The sequence below is a fragment of the Lutjanus erythropterus genome, chromosome 9, assembly GCF_056507025.1.
Source record: "Lutjanus erythropterus isolate fLutEry1 chromosome 9, fLutEry1.hap2, whole genome shotgun sequence".
Taxonomy (NCBI): Eukaryota; Metazoa; Chordata; class Actinopteri; order Lutjaniformes; family Lutjanidae; genus Lutjanus; species Lutjanus erythropterus.
This window is the reverse complement of record NC_139325.1, coordinates 18,889,050-18,908,090: the sequence shown is the minus strand read 5'-3', so window position 1 is coordinate 18,908,090 and position 19,041 is coordinate 18,889,050. Positions and strand designations below refer to the sequence as shown.

General features: G+C 38.6%; 1 protein-coding gene across 4 annotated transcripts; it reads right to left on the bottom strand.

The window, feature by feature from the left end:
* Nucleotides 1-13,685: 13,685 nt before the first annotated feature.
* Nucleotides 13,686-18,679, bottom strand: oprd1b (opioid receptor, delta 1b). Of its 4 annotated transcripts, none has more exons than XM_084725660.1 (3): nucleotides 18,335-18,679; nucleotides 15,055-15,432; nucleotides 13,686-14,854 (listed from the first exon to the last, which is right to left on the bottom strand). In XM_084725660.1, the coding sequence occupies exons 1-3, from the start codon at nucleotides 18,586-18,588 to the stop codon at nucleotides 14,335-14,337; spliced, it is 1,152 nt and encodes a 383-aa protein (XP_084581786.1). In that variant the 5' UTR covers nucleotides 18,589-18,679; the 3' UTR covers nucleotides 13,686-14,334. The 4 variants fall into 4 exon arrangements, with proteins under 4 accessions (XP_084581786.1, XP_084581785.1, XP_084581787.1 ...); XM_084725659.1 differs by having other exon boundaries at nucleotides 13,686-14,865; nucleotides 15,066-15,432; XM_084725661.1 differs by having other exon boundaries at nucleotides 13,686-14,864; nucleotides 15,077-15,432.
* Nucleotides 18,680-19,041: the final 362 nt, after the last annotated feature.

Here is a 19,041-nt window from a genome sequence, read left to right as displayed (position 1 = left end):
GTCCTGTCTCTGAGGGTCCATTGTGTTGGCAAATATTTTTACCTATATTCAATTGAATACAATACAAAGACAAGATGTTTAATGTTCAAACTGATCATTTTTATTGTTTTTTTGTTAATATGCACTAATTCTGAATTTGATTCCTGCAATACGTTTCAGTGTGTTACATCACCTCTTTTTTCAGTGAGCATCTGACAACTGATGACACTAACTGTTGAAGTTTTGAAAGTGAATTTTTTTCTCATTCTTATTTGATAAACAAGTGTTTATAAACAGTCTCTGTTGAATTTTGCTCTTCATAATGCACCGCACATTTCAATGGGAAACGGTTCTGAACTGTAGGCAGGACAGTTTAGCTTTTTTAAAACTTTTTTTGTGAAGCCACACTGTTGTAACACATGCAGAATGTGTCTTGGCAATGTCTTGCTGAAATAAGCAGGGACATCTCTGAAAAAGACGTCATGTTGCTCCAAAACCTGTACGTGCCTTTCAGCATTAATGGTGCCTTCAGAGATGTGACAGTCACCCATGATGTCATGGGCACTAACACACTTCGTCCATGATTTCCAAAAACAGTCTGAAGTGTTCCACACAGATGATCATTCCATAGCTTTCCCAGTCTTTTGTTGGACTAAGATTTTTTTAAATGTGTTGCAGGCATCAAATTCAAAATGAGTGTATATAAAAAAAATCAAGTTTATCAGTTTGAACCTTAAAAACTTCAGAGGTGTTTGTAAATCATTGCATTCTGTTTTTATTTACAGTTAACATAGCATCCCAACTTTTTTGGAATTGGGGTTGGAGTTTGGCTGTACCCTTACAGTAGTGTTGGACATTAACATTAGTCCTGCAGACAATGTCACTTTTCTTCTTTGAAGGGAGGTTCAGAGGAAAAGTTGCTGGCATTAAGCAGTTAGTGGCACCCTCGCTGCTTTATGTCTACTATATATGCAAACAACACATTCCATGCACACCCAGTCATGAATGTAAATTAGCAACACTTAAGGATGCAAATGATGGTACAAGTGCATCAAAGCTACATGCTTTTGTGTTTTATCAGGGGTGAAATGCACAGGGTCCTTGCTTGTCTCATTTTTCTTTCATCTAGCCAATAGCCCTGATGATGACATTAAAAAACGCTCGTGGCAAACGGCTTCTCAGAAAGCTTTGAAATGCTAAAGTATCTTTCATAAGCAGTTAATTGATCAGAGTGAACCTCTCCCCATGTTTGTTTTGAGTCACCGTTAGTCCTGTGACAAAGAAGAACTGTCAGGAATACATTTGAATTGTAGGCACTGTTCTGGAATATAATTTAACATGGTATTTGGCTTGTAGGCAAAAAAAAAAAAAAAAAAAAACACTTAAAAAGCTCAACAACGTCTCTTTACAGAAATCATGACCTGATTACTCAAGATAATTCACAGACCTTGCTGTGAGTTGTTTCATGTAGAAACTATTTTCTTTCTACCAACCTTATCCACCACACAGAAAGAAACACATCTACTCATGGAAGAGAGGCTCACACTTTTAGAAGGATTGCTGAACAGACGTAGGGGTGCAGCCCAGGGGCACAGTGACCACAAGGAGAAGCAAAAGAGCTGCAAAAAGGAGCAAAACAGCCATGAACTGACACAAAATGACTACAAAGATGCAAAGTGACTACAAAAAGAGGCAAAGCAACCACAAAGAGAGAAAAAATTACTACAGCAATGCAATTTGACAATAAAGAGATCCAAAACAAAACAAAATGACCACAATGAGACACAAAGCTAAAGACAGATGCATAACAACTACAAAGAGATGCGAAATGACAATAAAACTGTGGCAAAACAACCACAAAGACACTAAGTTACTACAGTATTGTGCAAAATGACGTTAATGACGTCCTCCTCAGCTGAGCTGTATCCTCTCCTTGAGAGAAGGCAGACATCTTTCTGGCCGATATCTCTAAACTAGGAAAATAGGAAAGGTAATACTTTTATTCCACACCTTTCCAAAAGCTTTGTGGATGTTTTCTGTTGCTTTGCTTTGTATTAGTTTTTTTATACATAAAAATGTTATCAATAAAACCTTCAACTCTCCTTTTTATCAGAAGAATATCTGAAATGGTTCTGTGTATCAAAAGAAACACACGTTCAATTAGTGTTTTTATACAGATGTTCTAAAAGTACATTGTTTTACAAAGATCATAAGGTTACATTTTTTTCTTTATATATTGTAGTAGCAGTTATGTAATGACGTGTAATATGAAAAAAAACAATGTTATGTGTGAAAGTAGTCTGCTCCACTGGCATAACATACAGTTTCATAAGAATGATCTCTTTCTACTATAATGAAAATAGTCTATTTTGGAAATGACATCATTTGACATTTCTCACTGGTGTGATTGCAGTTTTTACACCTCCTCAATATTTTTCAGATATAACATTTTCTTTCCTAAAATGTTGCCTTTGTTCAATAATGAGCTGTTACACTATCAAGCAGAGTAAAATATTCTAAAATATAATATCACATTATCATGACACTGATTAAGTGGCCTTTAGACATCGACTTATTATTTTTTATGGTCACCCACTGCACCTGAATTTTAAGCAATTTAACGCTGTTTTTTTGTGAAACCTCCAGATGACATTAAACCTGATAAAGTGCAGTTGTTTCATCACTGTCCTTTCAGGTTATGCACCTTCAGACCTCCAAAACAATAAAGCTTAGCTCTTTTGAAGACATTCACTGTGCAGGCGTAGGTAAATGGGTCTGATTTAAACTGCGAGGTTAGGAGAGGCTGTTAAAAGCACCCATCTTTGACATCTGTTAACAGCTTTCCACATGCTGGGGCATTCAGAGGCTCATAATGCTTTAAACCCAGGAACCTTCTCCTGCGTGTACAGCACAAAGAGAAACATTCATACAGGAATTCAGCGGTGACATCCTGTGATTAATTCTTTTCACTCCTAGAAAGTATAACTGGATTTTTCATAGTGCATGTGGGCTCTAATCTTCCTCTTGTTAAACTAATCACAGAGGAGACCGAGGAGTCTCAGCCACCTGCATTGCCACACATTCACTGATAATGGAGGGAGCCAAATTAATCACAGCAAGTGGCAGCTCCACTCAGAGCTGTACATAAGGCTTTCATGAGCTTTTGTTTTGGTAACGCTGTCTTTGCGTGTGCTTTACACTACACAGCTGTAACAGGCTCCTGACAGGCTGCGCAACGCATTCACAAACAACCATGTCATGCTATTAAAATTATAACCTCACAATAGTCTGCATCATTTGGCTCTGCCTTGATTGGGAGGTTGCAGCTCTCGAGTCACCCTGCTGCTTTCTTAATTAACTTGTCATTTCAAGTGCCAAGTGCTGTTTCTCAAGTATGTCTTAATCAAGAAATCCAGAGTTTTGTGATGATTTGAATGCTTCTAAGATGCTTTTCTGTGGGTTGTTGGTGTGAACCTGTTGAACACAGCGCAACAGGAAGCTTTTGTCCAGATAACTTCATACTTGCTTTCTGTCTCTCACGCACACAGCTGAATCACAGTTTGATAAAATACCTTTAAATACTGCATGTGTGTCTGTGGGAATCTGAGATGTAGAAAGAAAAGATTCATTTCTGCACAGCAAACACAGCATACCACATAACACAACATCTATCTTCCATTTTCTATCATTGCTGCCCCCAGTGACAGATTGACTGTGTGAGGAAGCATTTCTATCTGCGGGGTCACCGCTGTGCTCTGACACCTGGTGTGTTATCCTAAATGCATATATCCATGTCATAATAAACCTTGATCACATCTGACAGTATGTTACACAAAACGTTTTCAGCCATCCAGCCTTAATCAGTTGCAGGCATCATTACTTAAAAGTCTGTGTAAAGAAAATTCTCAATTTTCCCTCTAGACAACACATGAAAACACTGAGAACTCTGTAGTACTGACTTGTAGAGTTCGACTGTTAAATTGTTGTTCATGATTTTTGTGTCCAGGATTTTTTAGGTGGACCTTAACTACGACTCGGTGCTGGAGAAAATAGATGCATCCATTTGTAAGTTTCAGTGCCCACATACTCCCAAGAGCAGAAATATGGACAAAATGAATACAGAGTACAGACAGAAGGCTCCGTCTGAATCCATACAAGTAATTAAAGTAAACATACACATAAATAAGCCTTAAGGTAGCAGAGAGGCCTGACCAACACCAACATAAAGTGCATTACAGTAGTCAAGCTTAGTCATGATAAAAGCATGCAAAACCTGTGTCAGTCAATTTTACCACAGAATTTATCTGCTTGTCCAGTTTAAAATCACTATCCATTATCACACCAGATTTTTTACAGTGTCCTTTACATGTGGATCCAGGGTGTAATTTCCAGAAAGCATTCAACCTACTCTCACTTTCCACCACATAGATTATAAAACAGATAAAACTTCTGCTGTATCCGAAAAATGTTGCTCTGTAGCTTCAGATAGGTCAATAACTATCATTGTTACTGAGGTACGAAGCAGCATTTTTTGGCCTAATAACAATAATAATAATAATAATAAAAAACATTGCAATATGTATAGCACATTATCTTCAAACAACACATCATTCAACAACAACAGTTGCCTCTGGCTGTTATTGATGGATTAAGTGAAGTATGAAGTACTAGATGTATAAAATACTCAGCTGTTGCCATGGCACAGTTGTTTTGGCATCGGCACTGACAAAACATGTATTTCTGTGAGTGTGTGCAGAGGAAACCAAAGAGCATATTATTAACAAATGAGTGCCTCTCTTGCTGTTAAGCTGCTGGTACTCGTCGCCTGCAGACCACGCTTGTAATTACTGGAGATTGTCTTGATAGATTGGACTCCTCGTCCAGTGGGCTGAGGGCTTCTTGTGAGCCCCTCAGTGGAGGACCAACAGCTGTGCCGGGGCTTGTCAGAAGGGCCAATCTGTTGATAGCCACACATTTACAGATCTGTTACGCTGACCAGATAACAACAGGCTTCAAACCCCGGTAATGAATCACCAAGGGGTATGACTCATTCCTTTAATTGACTTTTCTTGTTATTTACTTGATTTCCATGACATTTCGTCTCTGTGCTAATTACCTACATGGGTCCACATAATCTATGATCATATAAATCACCTTTATGGTTGACAGCTGAATAGATTAAGAAGAAAGGAAGTCAGAAAAGGGGAAGGGTATTGTAAGTTTTATGTTGGCTTAAGGCAGGGTAGTAATCATTTTCAGTAATTAATTTTAGGCAATGTAGGAAATAGTTACCCCAAAAAGATAAAATTTTCCCAGTGCCCAGACACATAAAGATACACTGAATTATGGAGAAAAAGAAAATCTCACCACTACATGCCACTAAATCCTACACAGTGGTCCTTTAATGTGTAGACTGGTGGGGCAAACTAGAAATGCCTTTAAGATATTATAATTTAAACTGGGTTACACTATTAAACAATAAAGTTGCACATATTTAATACTACTATTTTGGACATGTTGTAAGGAGGGTGTTTTTCTCTACATCAAGAGCAAGGTTAAAAAAGGGTCTTGGGTTCTCAGAAAGGGAAATGTAGGGTTAAACTCCCCCTCACCACTCCATTCCTTTTTCGCACAGTCCCTCATGACAGTCAGCTGGCAGATGGCGCCCAGCTTGATTCCCTGTCTCTGCTCCTCAGCAGGGAATACCCAAGTATTTGCTGCCTTGTGAAACATCCAGTAAAGCTGCTTCAGAGCTTTTGGCACTTCTGGAATTTCAGACACCTCAGGCAGCCAGGAGGTCTGATTGTCTGCATTACGGCAGGCATCTATCACACACAGCAGCAACCCAAATTGGCAAATTCATTAGCAGAATCTCTCATTATTTCTTTTGCGTGTATTTTACATCTTTATTTTTGGATTATATGGTTTTGACTCGACACTGACAGGTCACAAACTGTAAGCCAACATGCTGTGTTGTACGAGCCTCACTTACAGTATGTTGGTGTCTGTTGTCGACGCCTTAACATCTGTTATAATGAAAAATTTATATGACTGTCGTTTTACAGTGTAATGGAGCTCAAGTCATCCTTTTGTCCATGCTGCCAAACAAAATAATTGTGTTCCATACAACATCTTCACTGTGACCGGAGGAGCAAGACGTCTCACATACAGTAGATCTTTTCATTAAGTCTCCCTCACAGACAAATTAGTAGAGGAAGTCACATAACAAGTGTCGACCACATGAAGCAGAAAACAAAATCTTGCCTCGTGACTCTTGGATGCTCTGAGATTTTGATGCAAGCAAGGGAGAAATGTTATGAATGCTTCAGAAAGATTTCATCTCTTCTCATTTCCCTCTGTTAATTTGTTTGAGGGTATGAGGAAACATTAGTTATTTATTATTTAAATAATGGTTTAACTGTAAATTATGTTGCACCAAAGTAGTTTAGAATGAAGAAAGATTAAATTTAAGCCTTTCTTTCAACATCAATTTAGCTTTTACTCTCAACCTAGATTCAATTTCATTATGTTGCACCACCAAGTTCCAATTTAAAATGTGATCCTTTTCTTTGATGTCCTCTGGCTCCTCAGCTTCAACCCTTGTTTATTTTATTACAGATTTTCCTGATGGACAGATGTCTTTACCTGTAGTTAGTACTGCAAACGCCAATCAAGATCTGTGACAAGTCCTTCCCTATCTGCCTGTTTCAGAGGAATCACAACCAATAAGCAGTCGTTTGGTGGTTTAACTCTTAAAATGTCTGTCCCTGTTATGCATTTGTTGAACAAAATAATCACATTTCTTGAAGAAAGTTAAGGGCCTCAAGAGATTCAACTCAACTGAGTTTTATGATGTGCCCCTTCTTTCTTTCACTCCAGTTGATCCTTTGGCCACTTCTCCATTAATTCAGCCAACAGGTTTTTCTCAGTGAAGGTGAAATATGAGCCACTCTGCCGAGCCGTCATGAGAAATCTAACTAGGCTAATTGGCTTTTTAGCTAGTTGGTAATCAATGCAACTTTTTAAAAATCTTTTTAGCTAGCTAACAAACTCTTATTACATATTACATAATATTATTTATTTATTTTATTTATCTTAATTTGTGTAAGCAATCATCTCTATATTGATTACACTGTTTAATTTTGGTTTAAATCACTAAACTTTGATTTGAAACTGAAATTAGTTTTTAATCGAGGTCTGCTTAATTTTAATTTTTTATTTTAATGAAACTGATTAGAACTAATCTTAGATTAAATTAGTTGTTGGTGCCAACCAGACTAAGAGTCAGAAGATGAAATTGTTTAATTATTTATGTGTCACTGCGCGGTCTATAGTGTCTCTGTTTGTAACGGTACCCGTGTGATAGCAAACAATTTTTTAAATGCCTGTTGTGTGCAACCTCTGAGAGCAAACAAAGACAGATTTTAAAATTGCAGAACAAAGCTGTCTCTGTAGGGGCAAATATCACAGTTACACATGAGTTTTCAGACATGACAGTGATGCTGTAGTGTGACTGCTCTGTTGAATAAAGGTTTTTGGTTTTCACATTTCAACTTGTAGTCCAGCCAAGTCAGGAGCCAGACTGAATTATTCATTTTGTTGCTTTTTTCGATTGTCTTTTCCACAGTGAACATATAGGCAGAGCCATGTATATTTCATAGAGGACTTACTGTATGCATCGCTCCGTAGCGCAGGGGAAATCTATAGTGAGCTTCAACCCCCCATGACAAACGTCACTGTCTATCTGGTCTCTTGCTGGGAGCTGTGTGATGTCTTGTATAGAAGCGTCTGAAGGATTTAGACTGAACATCTCCTGCTCCAAGCCTTAGACTGAACATCCACAGAAGTATGAAAGAGAAATGATTGTGACTGATGCCTGCTTATCATGGTTTCATCATGAGTCTTTCAGCAGAGAATGATTTCAGCCCTTTAATGTGTGTAAGACAAACCGGTTGAACAAATAATCATGGACCATGATACAAAAATAGCCAAGAATTTGTCATTTCCAACACATCCTCAGTGGGCCTCACAGGCGTGTCTCATATTATTGTTAAATGCATCTGTAATAGCGTCTCAGTGGATCTCATTCAATCATAGCTGTTTGCACTCCAGTATGACCTATGCAGTTGATTATACACACTCCACATTCAATGAGAATCTGAATTCCGGATAAAAAGATACTGCAGTGGTTTATTTTATTCCTTTTTTCTCCAGGATGAGTAAACAAAAACTGTGATGAAAGCGGCAGTCACTTGAGGTTTTGGGTCAGTCACTTCTAAACAGTTAAAATGATAAAGCTGGAGATATTCTGTATTTATCTTACTGTCAGCAAACCATGTGAATAGACAAAAAACAACGAGTGAATCATAAAAACAAACCAAATCTTAATATAACTTATTCCTCTGTGCTATAGAGCTTCATTGTTGTCCAAAATCTATTAAAACACATTTATAGCCACACTGTTGCACTGGGCGACAACACACTGTTATTTGTTTTTGAATCAATCCTTCCACAGTATATACTCACTAGAGCACTGGTTCCCAAACTTGGGGTGCCAACCCCAGTAGGGGTCACCAAACCTTCACAGGGGGTCATGAGACCCTTTTGATTTTAAAGGGTGTAAGAAACTGTTTTTTTGGTGTGTGTCAGTCTATACCTTAGCATTTCATTCATTTCTATGAGGAAAGCTAAATGATAGCTGATGTTTAACGTTTAGCTTATTTTTTAAAATATAAAAATCTCTTAGGAGAGTAGCACAGGGAAGACCTGATCACAAGCTATATTCATATTCAGTCCTGGCTCTAAACAGCCTCATCCTCCATTAGAAAAATACAGTTAAACCAACCAACGCTCTACCAGAAAAATGTCCAAACGTCAGGTAGAAGAAAACACTACATTTGTCCAAAAAGAAAAAAACAAACCTATTGAGTATGTATGATTATTAAAAATAAAATATTATGTCATGCATAAAACAGACAGAGAATTGTATAACAAATTCCTAAAAGTATCAGTAACAATGGAGGACTGTATTCAACATCCATTAAAAAATATTAGTTTAATATTCTTTAAATATATTGCATTCACCATTTCAGTTTATTGTACAGTTTATCAGTTCTTTTACATTGTTACTGTTATGCATTAAATATAAATGTCCATAATATATGTCACTTAGTCAGGGGTTGTCAGTTTATTCAATTAAAGAAAACGGATCCTTTAGGATAAAGGTTGGGAGCCAGACTACCAAATCTCCCACTGACAAAAGTCCACAAGAAACACACTATTTATGCCTATTTGAATACAGTGTGCTTAAAAACTACAGTGCCCAGCTATGCTCAGAAAATATCAAGTTTTAAAGTATATTTTCAAGACCTATTTTCTAACTTCTTTACAGTGAACCAGTGCACATGGGCCTGAGAACCACGGACAGACTGTGGGAGTCAGAAAGCATTGAAATAGCACAATGGGATTTTGTTGTTGTTGTTATTGTTGTTGTTGTTGTTGTTGTTTTCAAAAGATTTGCTGACAGTAACGATGGTAAATAATATCACCAGCCTTATTTTTATTTAGGTAATACATTGTAAAATAAGCTAATTCTTTGAGGCATCTGGTGTCCAGAAACCCCAACATCATCCCTGACTTGTTTCATATTGTGCTTTCAATAATTCACTCACATTTACAAACACACTTTAGATGTGTCATATATGTGCCCCAGGACCTGCTGGCCTCTGACCTGGGTCAGAGGCCCCTAGGCCCTGATTGGTAATCCATTCTTCAACAAATTACATGTCTACCTCCCACGAGGCCTCACTGGCATTTAAAAAAGAGTATAAATATTAACATCTGTACTAACAACCACAAAAAACTAAATATTGGCTCTAGACTGAAATATTTACAGCAATATTTCAAAATAAAATCACTAACAAGATACACCTTATGCTATTCCATATGATGATTGTATTAAAGTTTTCAAAAGACAAAAGCAGTTATTACATCTATATAATAAGGTACTTTATATACTGTGTCTGCTGAAACACAAAATGTGAAAACACTTAAAGATCAAGCACTTTCCTTTACAAAACAAAAATTAAACATAATGCTGAATAAGGCATTACGGTACATGTTTTCATTCAGCTTAACATATTGTTGACCACACTGCAGAAAACATTTATAAATGATCTCCTTACAGTGATGGTAAAAAAAAAAAAAAAAAAAGTTAGGAGATAGTCCAGACAGGAGACAGGAACGATATATTAAGATTCAGAATGCCTCACTTAACATTTAGAGCACTTAGTGTAAATACATATTATATTCTGTAACATTTGATTTTACGAATTTGTTACAAATGAAGCTTAATGTTACAACAGCTTGACAGTACACTGAAACAAAATAAATCACATTATCACTTAATATGCTGTTACCGAACAATATTATCTTTACACTTAATATATGGATGCCTTGTTAAACAAATAATAAGAGGCACCGGTTTGACTGTTAGTTCAAAATGTGCAAAAAAGATCTTCTTAGTGTCCAATCATCCTCACTGGAACACTGTCCATTAGCTGTAATGTGTATAAGAAACTCCTGTTGCTCGCTAATGCATTTGATCCCATTCAGGCTCGCCTCCATGCCAGTGTGAGGTCATTCAGTCACAGCTATGAGTTGAAACAGATTGCCGCTTTCCCCTTCACTTCCTCAATTTACTGTTGGCTGAATGTTTTGGTTGTGCAAAAAAAAAAACAAAAAAACAAAAAAAACAGAGCAACCCAGCTGCTAGAGGAGTGGAAACAGTGAGTCAGCTAAAGTTCATGATGAATATATGCTGGAAGCGCCCAGTCATCTCTGCTTAATCATGAAGGCAGTATTTTCCTGTTATTTAAGATGTCTTTCATGAGCATCTTTTATGGTGCATCGGCATAAAGTGGAAAAATGACACTAAAACATGTCTCTGTAGTCACATAGAATTTCACCTCCATTAAAATTGCTCTTATTATCTGTGTGGCCTTCAATCAGTAATTATTTCTCCTCTTAATATCACAACAAGAAGCGTGGAACTGGATACATCATTTAATTTAAATATTACAGAGACGATGAAAATATAGTCTCAGCTGAACATTCACATTATTGGATTCTCATTAACGTCACACTGAGGTTGAGTGACAACACTATTACCAGTCTAGATATACAGAAACTATTAGACAGAGACACATTTGTCACTCAGTTGGCTCTGTACTCCAGTACACTGAACATGAAATTAAACACTATGAGGTTAAAGTCCTGGTTTAAAGTAAACTCAGCTCTAAAGCTGCTGTCAAAGATTTTTTTTACACTAGTGTCTGAGTGAATACTCAATTCTGATTGGTTGCAGGGTGTCCACTGATTCCTGATAATGGATCCCTACTAAGTAGTTCCAGTGTTGGAATTAGTTGAAATGAGTAATAAAGGATGCAGTCTGTTTAGCTTACAATAAATGACAAGACCCAAAGAATTAAGTGGATGGTAAATGTGTCACACAAGCTGCAAGAAATACACTGCCCCTCTGAATGGTTTTGTGCCCCTCTGAACTTGCTGGTACTTCACATCACAGAAACAATCATCTCACATCCCATTCGCCATTCAACTCACTTCATCAGGCTGCGGCTAGTCTCACATAGCCAGACGTATCTCTGCACTTTGTGAAAATCTTGATATCAATTAGAGGACAGTAACATGGCTGGATAGCTGGCTAATGTTGTTCTGAAAGTTTCAAATTATATTTACTCTTTGTCAGCCATACATAATTGACTTTGGATGTTGCTAGCAAAACATTAGTTATCTGGCTCATAGCTGAGCCGAAGGGTTTATAGGCCGAGTGGACTAGAAATATCTCCCATTGCCAAGTGGTATCGAAGATTCATCCTGTTTACCCAAGTAGTGAGCAATGTTTCCATTGCTTAATTTTTTTTCTTTGGACCATGATAGAAGCAAGATACTACCCAACATGGGGCCCAGTTTGACAACCAGTGGAGGACTGTTACTTCCATCGAGTAATGTGTAAAGTAAAAGGAGTTGCTCATAATCACAAACCCACAGAGATTTGACTCTACTTAAGTTTCACCCCTCTTTGCTCTGTTTCAGTAACAGTTGAATAAGCTCAGTACTTGGCAACTTTCTCCTTTCCTGTTTCCTGTACTTAAATATGCTATATGCTAGGCTCAACTTAGGAAGGGTCAATTGTCACTTCACTCTGCAGTTCTACCTCAGCTTCAAGAGCATTATAGCATCTTTTGGCTTATTGTTTTGGCAACTTTGCTGGGTTGGGTCACTCTCACTTTCTTGTCTTAGTTTCACCCACTGCACGCATCTGTTTTAAGAAAAAAGTCTAAAACTGACTGTGCACTTCTTTCCCAACACCAAACAGCAGACAGACACGGTTGGCAACTAGCTGGTGAACATATTTGAGTTGATGAACATAATGGAGTATTTAGCACCTAAAGATCATAATTTCTTCAGGAGCTGGTGGTGACCAAAAACAGGACTAAAAGAGGAGCAAATTTTCAACTTACATTTGTCAAGTAGCCAGAAACATGACTCCAAATGAATAATAATGTTGCTTCATAACAGCTGGATGTGTAAACAGCAACTATATGCTAAGTTTGTCATATCAGCTTAAAAGGCGACATCCCAATGTAGTATTTACAGTTTCTTATGCCAACAAATGGCCAAAAAAGCACTTATCTAAGTTTTAATTACTTGAAGGAGTTACAGCAACAGTATGGAAATTGTAGCCCTTCTTAAATGGTGTCTCAAATTTAAGGAATCAAAAGTCATTCGACAAGCTGACATAAACCATCCTATAATACTTAGCGCAAAATAAATGACCAGCTGAATATCAGACAGCAGTATCTTTCCTGTTGATGCTCTGCCAGCACTGTACTGCAGCCATCATCACTTCTTCCTGCTACAGGGGATTTCCGAGTCACTCTGGTCTTCGTCAAGTGAAACACACAATCTCTTGGACTGAGGTCAAGTGCCTGACTTGGCCAATCATACGTCGGCCACTGCTTGGCCATAAAAAGACTCCTTGGTGGCTTTGTCCGTGTGCTTAGGATCATTGTCCTTGCCTGACAATCTGATTATAGTGAGACTATGCACACATGAGGCACTGAGTCCTACTTTGTTCACCAAATATGGATGTGAAGGCCACAGACAGAAGAAGCAGAGGTGGACAAAGCTTTCGGGTGTGAAAATTGAAGCTATTGTGGAAGTAGGTTATACCTGCACTCTTTCTAATGGCCAGCAGGGGGAAACTCAGTTGGTTACAAAAAAACGTGATTGTATTGAGTCTTAAATGACCTCAGTAAACAGTTTCCCAATGAATGAATATGGATCAAGATTATGTTACTACATTGTTTATTTCTTGTTTAAACTGTTTTTGAAACATAATTTAGTGTTCTGTTCCGCTGAAATATGAGAAAAAATTTTTGACCAGGCAGCCAAGTTGTGTCTATCAAAGAACCCTTGATTTGCTTAATTTTTGTGAGATTTTACATGTGTTGTTTCTTCATAGTACACTTTCTATGAAGTAATTATGCTCTAAAATGTAACAATGCTGTGGTTAAGTTGGACAAACAGACACAAATTGTTTCTAGCTTCCAACAGAGCCTCTAGAACTGTACAACTAGGCAGTGTTGATCAAATAAGGATCATCTGTTACTACATTTCTTGCCTCAAATGTTTATGTAGTACTGATAGTTGTAATGCGAGAAATATCATGACTGGGCATTATTTCCTGCTGAAAGGATGAGCCAACATAAACACCATACAAGATACATTACATTAACCACCAGTCCCACGCAACCACGCAAGATGGCAACCACCTCCATAATGCCAAACTCGAGGCTTCAAAATAGTAGTCCACAAACCAATGTGATGTTGCAGTGACTCTGTCCACTAATTTACTGTCAATGGTGAGGACCCACAAATCCTCTTAAAGCTTAGATTCAAAACTTTAACCTCCTTTTTTATTTTGCTGAAAACACTACTATCCCAGTACCTTCTGACTGCACAGTATATGTTTGTTCATTATGCTTGCTTTATGCTTGTGCTTTATACACACTCCATGAATGTATGTATATTTGTATTTTTTCCTTATGCACAGGCAGGCACATGCATGTTTGTGATCATCCTGAAAGATAATCCTTAAAGAATTGTGTCTCACAAATCTATTGGGACAAAGGCGTTTCAGTATATGAGCACAATCGATCATTTACATAAAAGCCTACATTTGTGGACTCAGACTCCTGTGGTGGAGAACTGTGTGACCTCGGTCTGGAGGTCATCTTGAACTGTTCTTTCTCCCCACTGATCCATGCCTAGTCAGGCCGGCGGTCTCTCTGTCCGTGCAGGAGCACAAACAGACACAGGCTCCCGTGTACTGTTGCGTGCCCTGGAGAAGCTGCTCTGCTCCAGGCGGGAGCGATAGGGCAGGCAGAAATCCCTGAAGCACCTTTTGAAGTTCTCATCCAGGAAGGCATATAGCACGGGATTGAGGCTGCTGTTGGTGTAACCCAGCGCGATGCACAGATGCCAGCTGGCCATCACCAGGAGGTTCTTGTGGTCGATATCCACCATGGTCCTGACGATGATGAAGATGTGGATGGGAGTCCAGCAAATAATGAAGGCTGCCACGACCACCAAAACCATGCGGGTGATCCGTCGCAGGTTCTTGTCCTTCTCTTTGGAGCCGGAGAGCAAGCGGACGCTCTTGAGCCGCAGGATCATCAGACCGTAGCAGATGGTGATGACCAGGACGGGAACCACAAAGGCAAAGATGAATACACAGATTTTCATCACTGTGTCCCAGTACCACTCAGGTTTGGGGAAACTGAGTGCGCAGGCAGTGTTTCCTGCGGAGATAAAACAATTAGACGTTTAATAGAGGGCCATGTGGAGAGGCTAATTTAAGTTAATAACCCAAGCTCAAATGTTTTCTCTTTTACAGCGTGATCACTCCCTGAACACTTGCCACTAAAAGTGCTAAAAAGCTTGTGCTGGTAAGAGAAGTTTATACACCATGGTATTTTTCTGCTTTTTTTCTTCAGTAATAAAAAACTCTCACCTTTTTCTGTCACCCTGGTAACGGCCATGATCATCACAGGGACTCCAACAGCAGAGGAGAGGATCCAGATGCAGACGTTGATGAGCTTTGCTTTGGCAGGTGTGCGGAAGTCAAGGGCCTTCACTGGATGACATACAGCGATGTAGCGATCTACACTCATCATGGTGAGCGTGAAGATGCTGGTGAACATGTTGTAGTAATCAATCGCAATGACCACTTTACACAGCGGCTCCCCAAAGGGCCATGTTCTCATCAAGTACTTAGCGCTCTGGAAGGGGAGGGTGCTGGTCGCGAGAGCGTCGGCGAGAGCCAGGTTGAAGATGTAGATGTTGGTAGCAGTCTTCATCTTGGTGTACCTGGTTGGTTGGAGGAAAAGCACTGAGCACCTTTAAAGGTCCAGTGTGTAAGGCTGGCTTCACACGGTGAAACTTTCAAGCAACTAGTTGTACTTTCAAAATTGTATGAAAAATAATTTCCATGCAACTTGACAGTTACAAAAAACATGGCAAAAATTTAAAAAACAGCAACTCTGCTTGCAACAGGATTTAATAGTTTATTTCACTAAAATTAGCTGTCTTAATGTAGTATTTTTTCATCTGTCTTAATTGTTTTCTTGCTAGACTATATCCAGTTTTAAGTGTTACTATATTTGCTTCTTTGTATCTTATTTTGTATCATTTCCTCGCTGAATAATATCAATTTGGGTGTGTTGTGTGATTTTACTTCTGGCTCTGGCTAAATGCTTTGTTTTATAATGGCTGTAATAGGAATCGAGCTGTGTCCCTCTGAAGCATCCAAAAGATCATTTTCCAAATCTGTTCATTTTGGCGATAAGCTGTTGTCAGTTAAAATCAATTAGAATGATTCCACATCCTAGTTTGATGTCATCATCTGACACATTATCGGCATTTTGATTGCCTGTCATGTATATATATATATATATATACTTTTTTTTTTTTTTCATTTTTCTACCATTGTCTGTCATTGCCAATTCAAATTCCCCCAATGTATTGTCCCTGACACGGCCAAGTCCTACTTTTTGGTACAGAGGGAAGCGTGTTAAGAAAAATGTCGGGCTGTAATTGTGTTCAGACTGAAATATGCTAATGAGGGACAGGTTCAGATCGGGTTCAGCCAGAATTTTGTCGGGCCTGGGCCTATTGAGGCTCAACTTTTCAGGCCCAATTAAAGTTCTATATCTAAGTACAGGGATCGGGAAAGGAGGAAGCTGCTCAACTGTCATTAAAACACAGACCAAAAAGCTGCAGAACTTAGGAATAGTCAAGTGTTGTGTTTTTGTTACCTTGTTACCTTAGAACGAGCCCTTTATATCTACAAAGGGCGTCCTCTTCCATGGACGCCACCATGTTGTGCTGCCATGTTTCTACTATACCCTAGAACTTTGAAGGGGAGGGTGAGGAGAGTTGTTTGCAATTTGCAAGCTCACTGCTAGATGCTGCAGAACCCTACACACTGGTCCTCTGGGACTCAGTCAATAAGAGTCGCTGTTAGTTGGAGAGACTGAATTTTTTTCTCAAGGTCTGCTTACTGTTGCAAAGAAGACGCAGAGTGTGGCTGAATCACGATTCCCATTAAAACATTTCAAGGTTAGAAATTCAATCTATTGTTTGATCTAATCCATTTCCTTTTTCAACCCTGTGATCTGCTGTTTCCCTTGAAAAATATCAAGAGCTTTTTGTGCGCATAATGTTTTTTTATGGCACTACACTAAATGCATGAGAGCTTCTCTGCTCAAAGTGAATGTATGCCTCCATTAAACTGCACTTCTCTGTAATGAGTCACTGAGAAATCCTCCAAAACTCCTCCTTGATATTGGATTCACAGAGTATTTTTTTCCCTCCTATTACCAGTGACCAGTCTTGTCCGAATGCCAGCTGAACAGTTGTCTGCCTGGTTTAAAGATGGATTCCTCCACATGAGACCACGATATGACAGTAGTGGGTCAGATTTAATTAAATTGCAGCAACAGGCTCTGAAGATATGAATATAAAGGAATGTCTTATCTTTTATCTTAATCCACATAAAGGGATGCATTACAGTGCACATCATGCACTGATCTCACTGTAATTGCTTTGCCATGTAGAGAGTGGGCACAATAATGGCTTTTATATTCACTTTGTTTGATAATTCTGAAAATCACAGAAACTCATATTTCATCTTGCACATTTGATTTACGAAGCAGTCCAGTGAGGTGACTGAATGACACTGGAGGTCCACTCTTCATCACCGCCATTGCTTTCTCATATAAGCTGCATTAGTTCAACAACAAATGATGCTCAGAATCCTCAGTACATGAATTACTGAAATTGATTTTGCTTTGCTGGTAAGGGGCTTCAACATGCTTCTTATTTCTCCATGCAAATTAATCACCTGAGTTTACAGCATTATTCCTGACAGGAATAATTGGTGCAATGAAGTAATTTCAACACTAAGCTGTGGTGCACATGCACCACCCTCCCTCCATCCTCTCTTGTGTGTAGGAGGAGGTGTGTGTGTGTTTGTGTGTGCCTGTTTGTGTGTGGGTGTGTTAGAGAGCAGCTCTCAGACGCACTGAAAGAGTGGGCAGTTGAAAAGGACCATCATAAAATGAAGTAATATAGCTGTCAACATGTATTTTTATACACATATTCCATTCTTAATTTACTAATGGAGTCCTAGAATATCAGTTATTCCCAGAAGTAAGGTTTCCAGGTGCTGTGAAGGAGAAATCTGTTATACAGGCTATTTCCTGTAATAAATCATAAAATGACCATTATGCAACATCAGAGATTAATAAGATGTGCTACACTGAAATTGTTACTTTTCTGACAACAACGCCACAGCTGCGTGTCTTTTCAAATTTGTCTTGTGGCCAGTAACTTGTCTTATTGTTTATTTGCGTTAATTACAGTTCAAATTAATGCCAAATTCGCTTAATGAGTTAGTGTCTGTTTATGAGCAATAAGAAATGATTAATAATATTTTAGAAGTAGATGTTTATAATGATAAAATGAACAATATGTTAATGCAGTTTGCCATTATAAAACAATAATAAAGAATATTTTCAATACTGGATGTGACTATTATACAGTATAGGCTTTTGTGTTGCTTTTTACTGATCAGCATATAGCGAACAGCAAATTGTAGTATCAATTATCAACTTAATGAGGAAAAAAACATTTTTTCTTTCCCTTTCCAGTATGTTTTTCTTACTTATTAGTTTATGGTTCTTTGGTTCTTTCTTTATATATTTCTTACCTGACCACCCCGTACATTACAAGCACGTTTCCCAGCAGACCCACCACACAAATGAGGGAGTAGAGAGCCGTGATACAAACGGCGATGATGAGACTTGTGGTGTCCCTGGTCGCAGCCTCGTTGGTCTCATTGCTCCTTGAAGACGCCGGCAGCAGATCCTCGGAGAAGAAGGTGGCGTTGAAAGGAGTTGAGGAGACCGAGTAGCGTTCGTTATAATCACCCAGAGAGTCGGGCAGAGGAGTGGAGAACTCCATCTCTGAGATAAATTCAGGTGAGACTGTATGAGGGCGCGGAGAAAGTCAGAGGTTTCCAAAGCAGGTAGAGAGACACACACAGGAGCGCACGAAAAACTGGACGGCAAATGTTGTAATGAGGCGCCCAGAGGAGGTTTGAGCTCTGTGTCTCTCTCTGTCTCTCTCTGTCTCCCTCCCTCCCTCTCTCAGTTCAGTCCACTTCAATACGCTTTATTGGCAGATAAACAATATTTCCAAAGCATCAAGGATAATGCAGTTAAAAATAATATGAAAAAGACAATTCATAAAGTAAAATGGAGTAAACTATACACGAAAAGAATAAGAAAATGGCAGAAAACACTAAGCACATGTTTTGCGTGTGTGTGTATCTTATCAAAGGTCTATATAAGATAATGTTCGTTTTGTATGAATAAATAAGCAAGTAATAATACTGAGACAAGCCAGCCAATACTG

Bases quoted from the DNA above. Each gene is read 5' to 3' on its own strand.
- oprd1b (XM_084725658.1), bottom strand. From the start codon at position 18,588: ATGGAGTTCTCCACTCCTCTGCCCGACTCTCTGGGTGATTATAACGAA. The intron at 15,433-18,334 runs GTAAGAAATATA...CCAACCAACCAG, and splicing joins GTAATGTACGGGGTGGTCAG to GTACACCAAGATGAAGACTG. The intron at 14,892-15,085 runs CAGAAAAAGGTG...TGGCCCTCTATT, and splicing joins CATGGCCGTTACCAGGGTGA to AAACGTCTAATTGTTTTATC.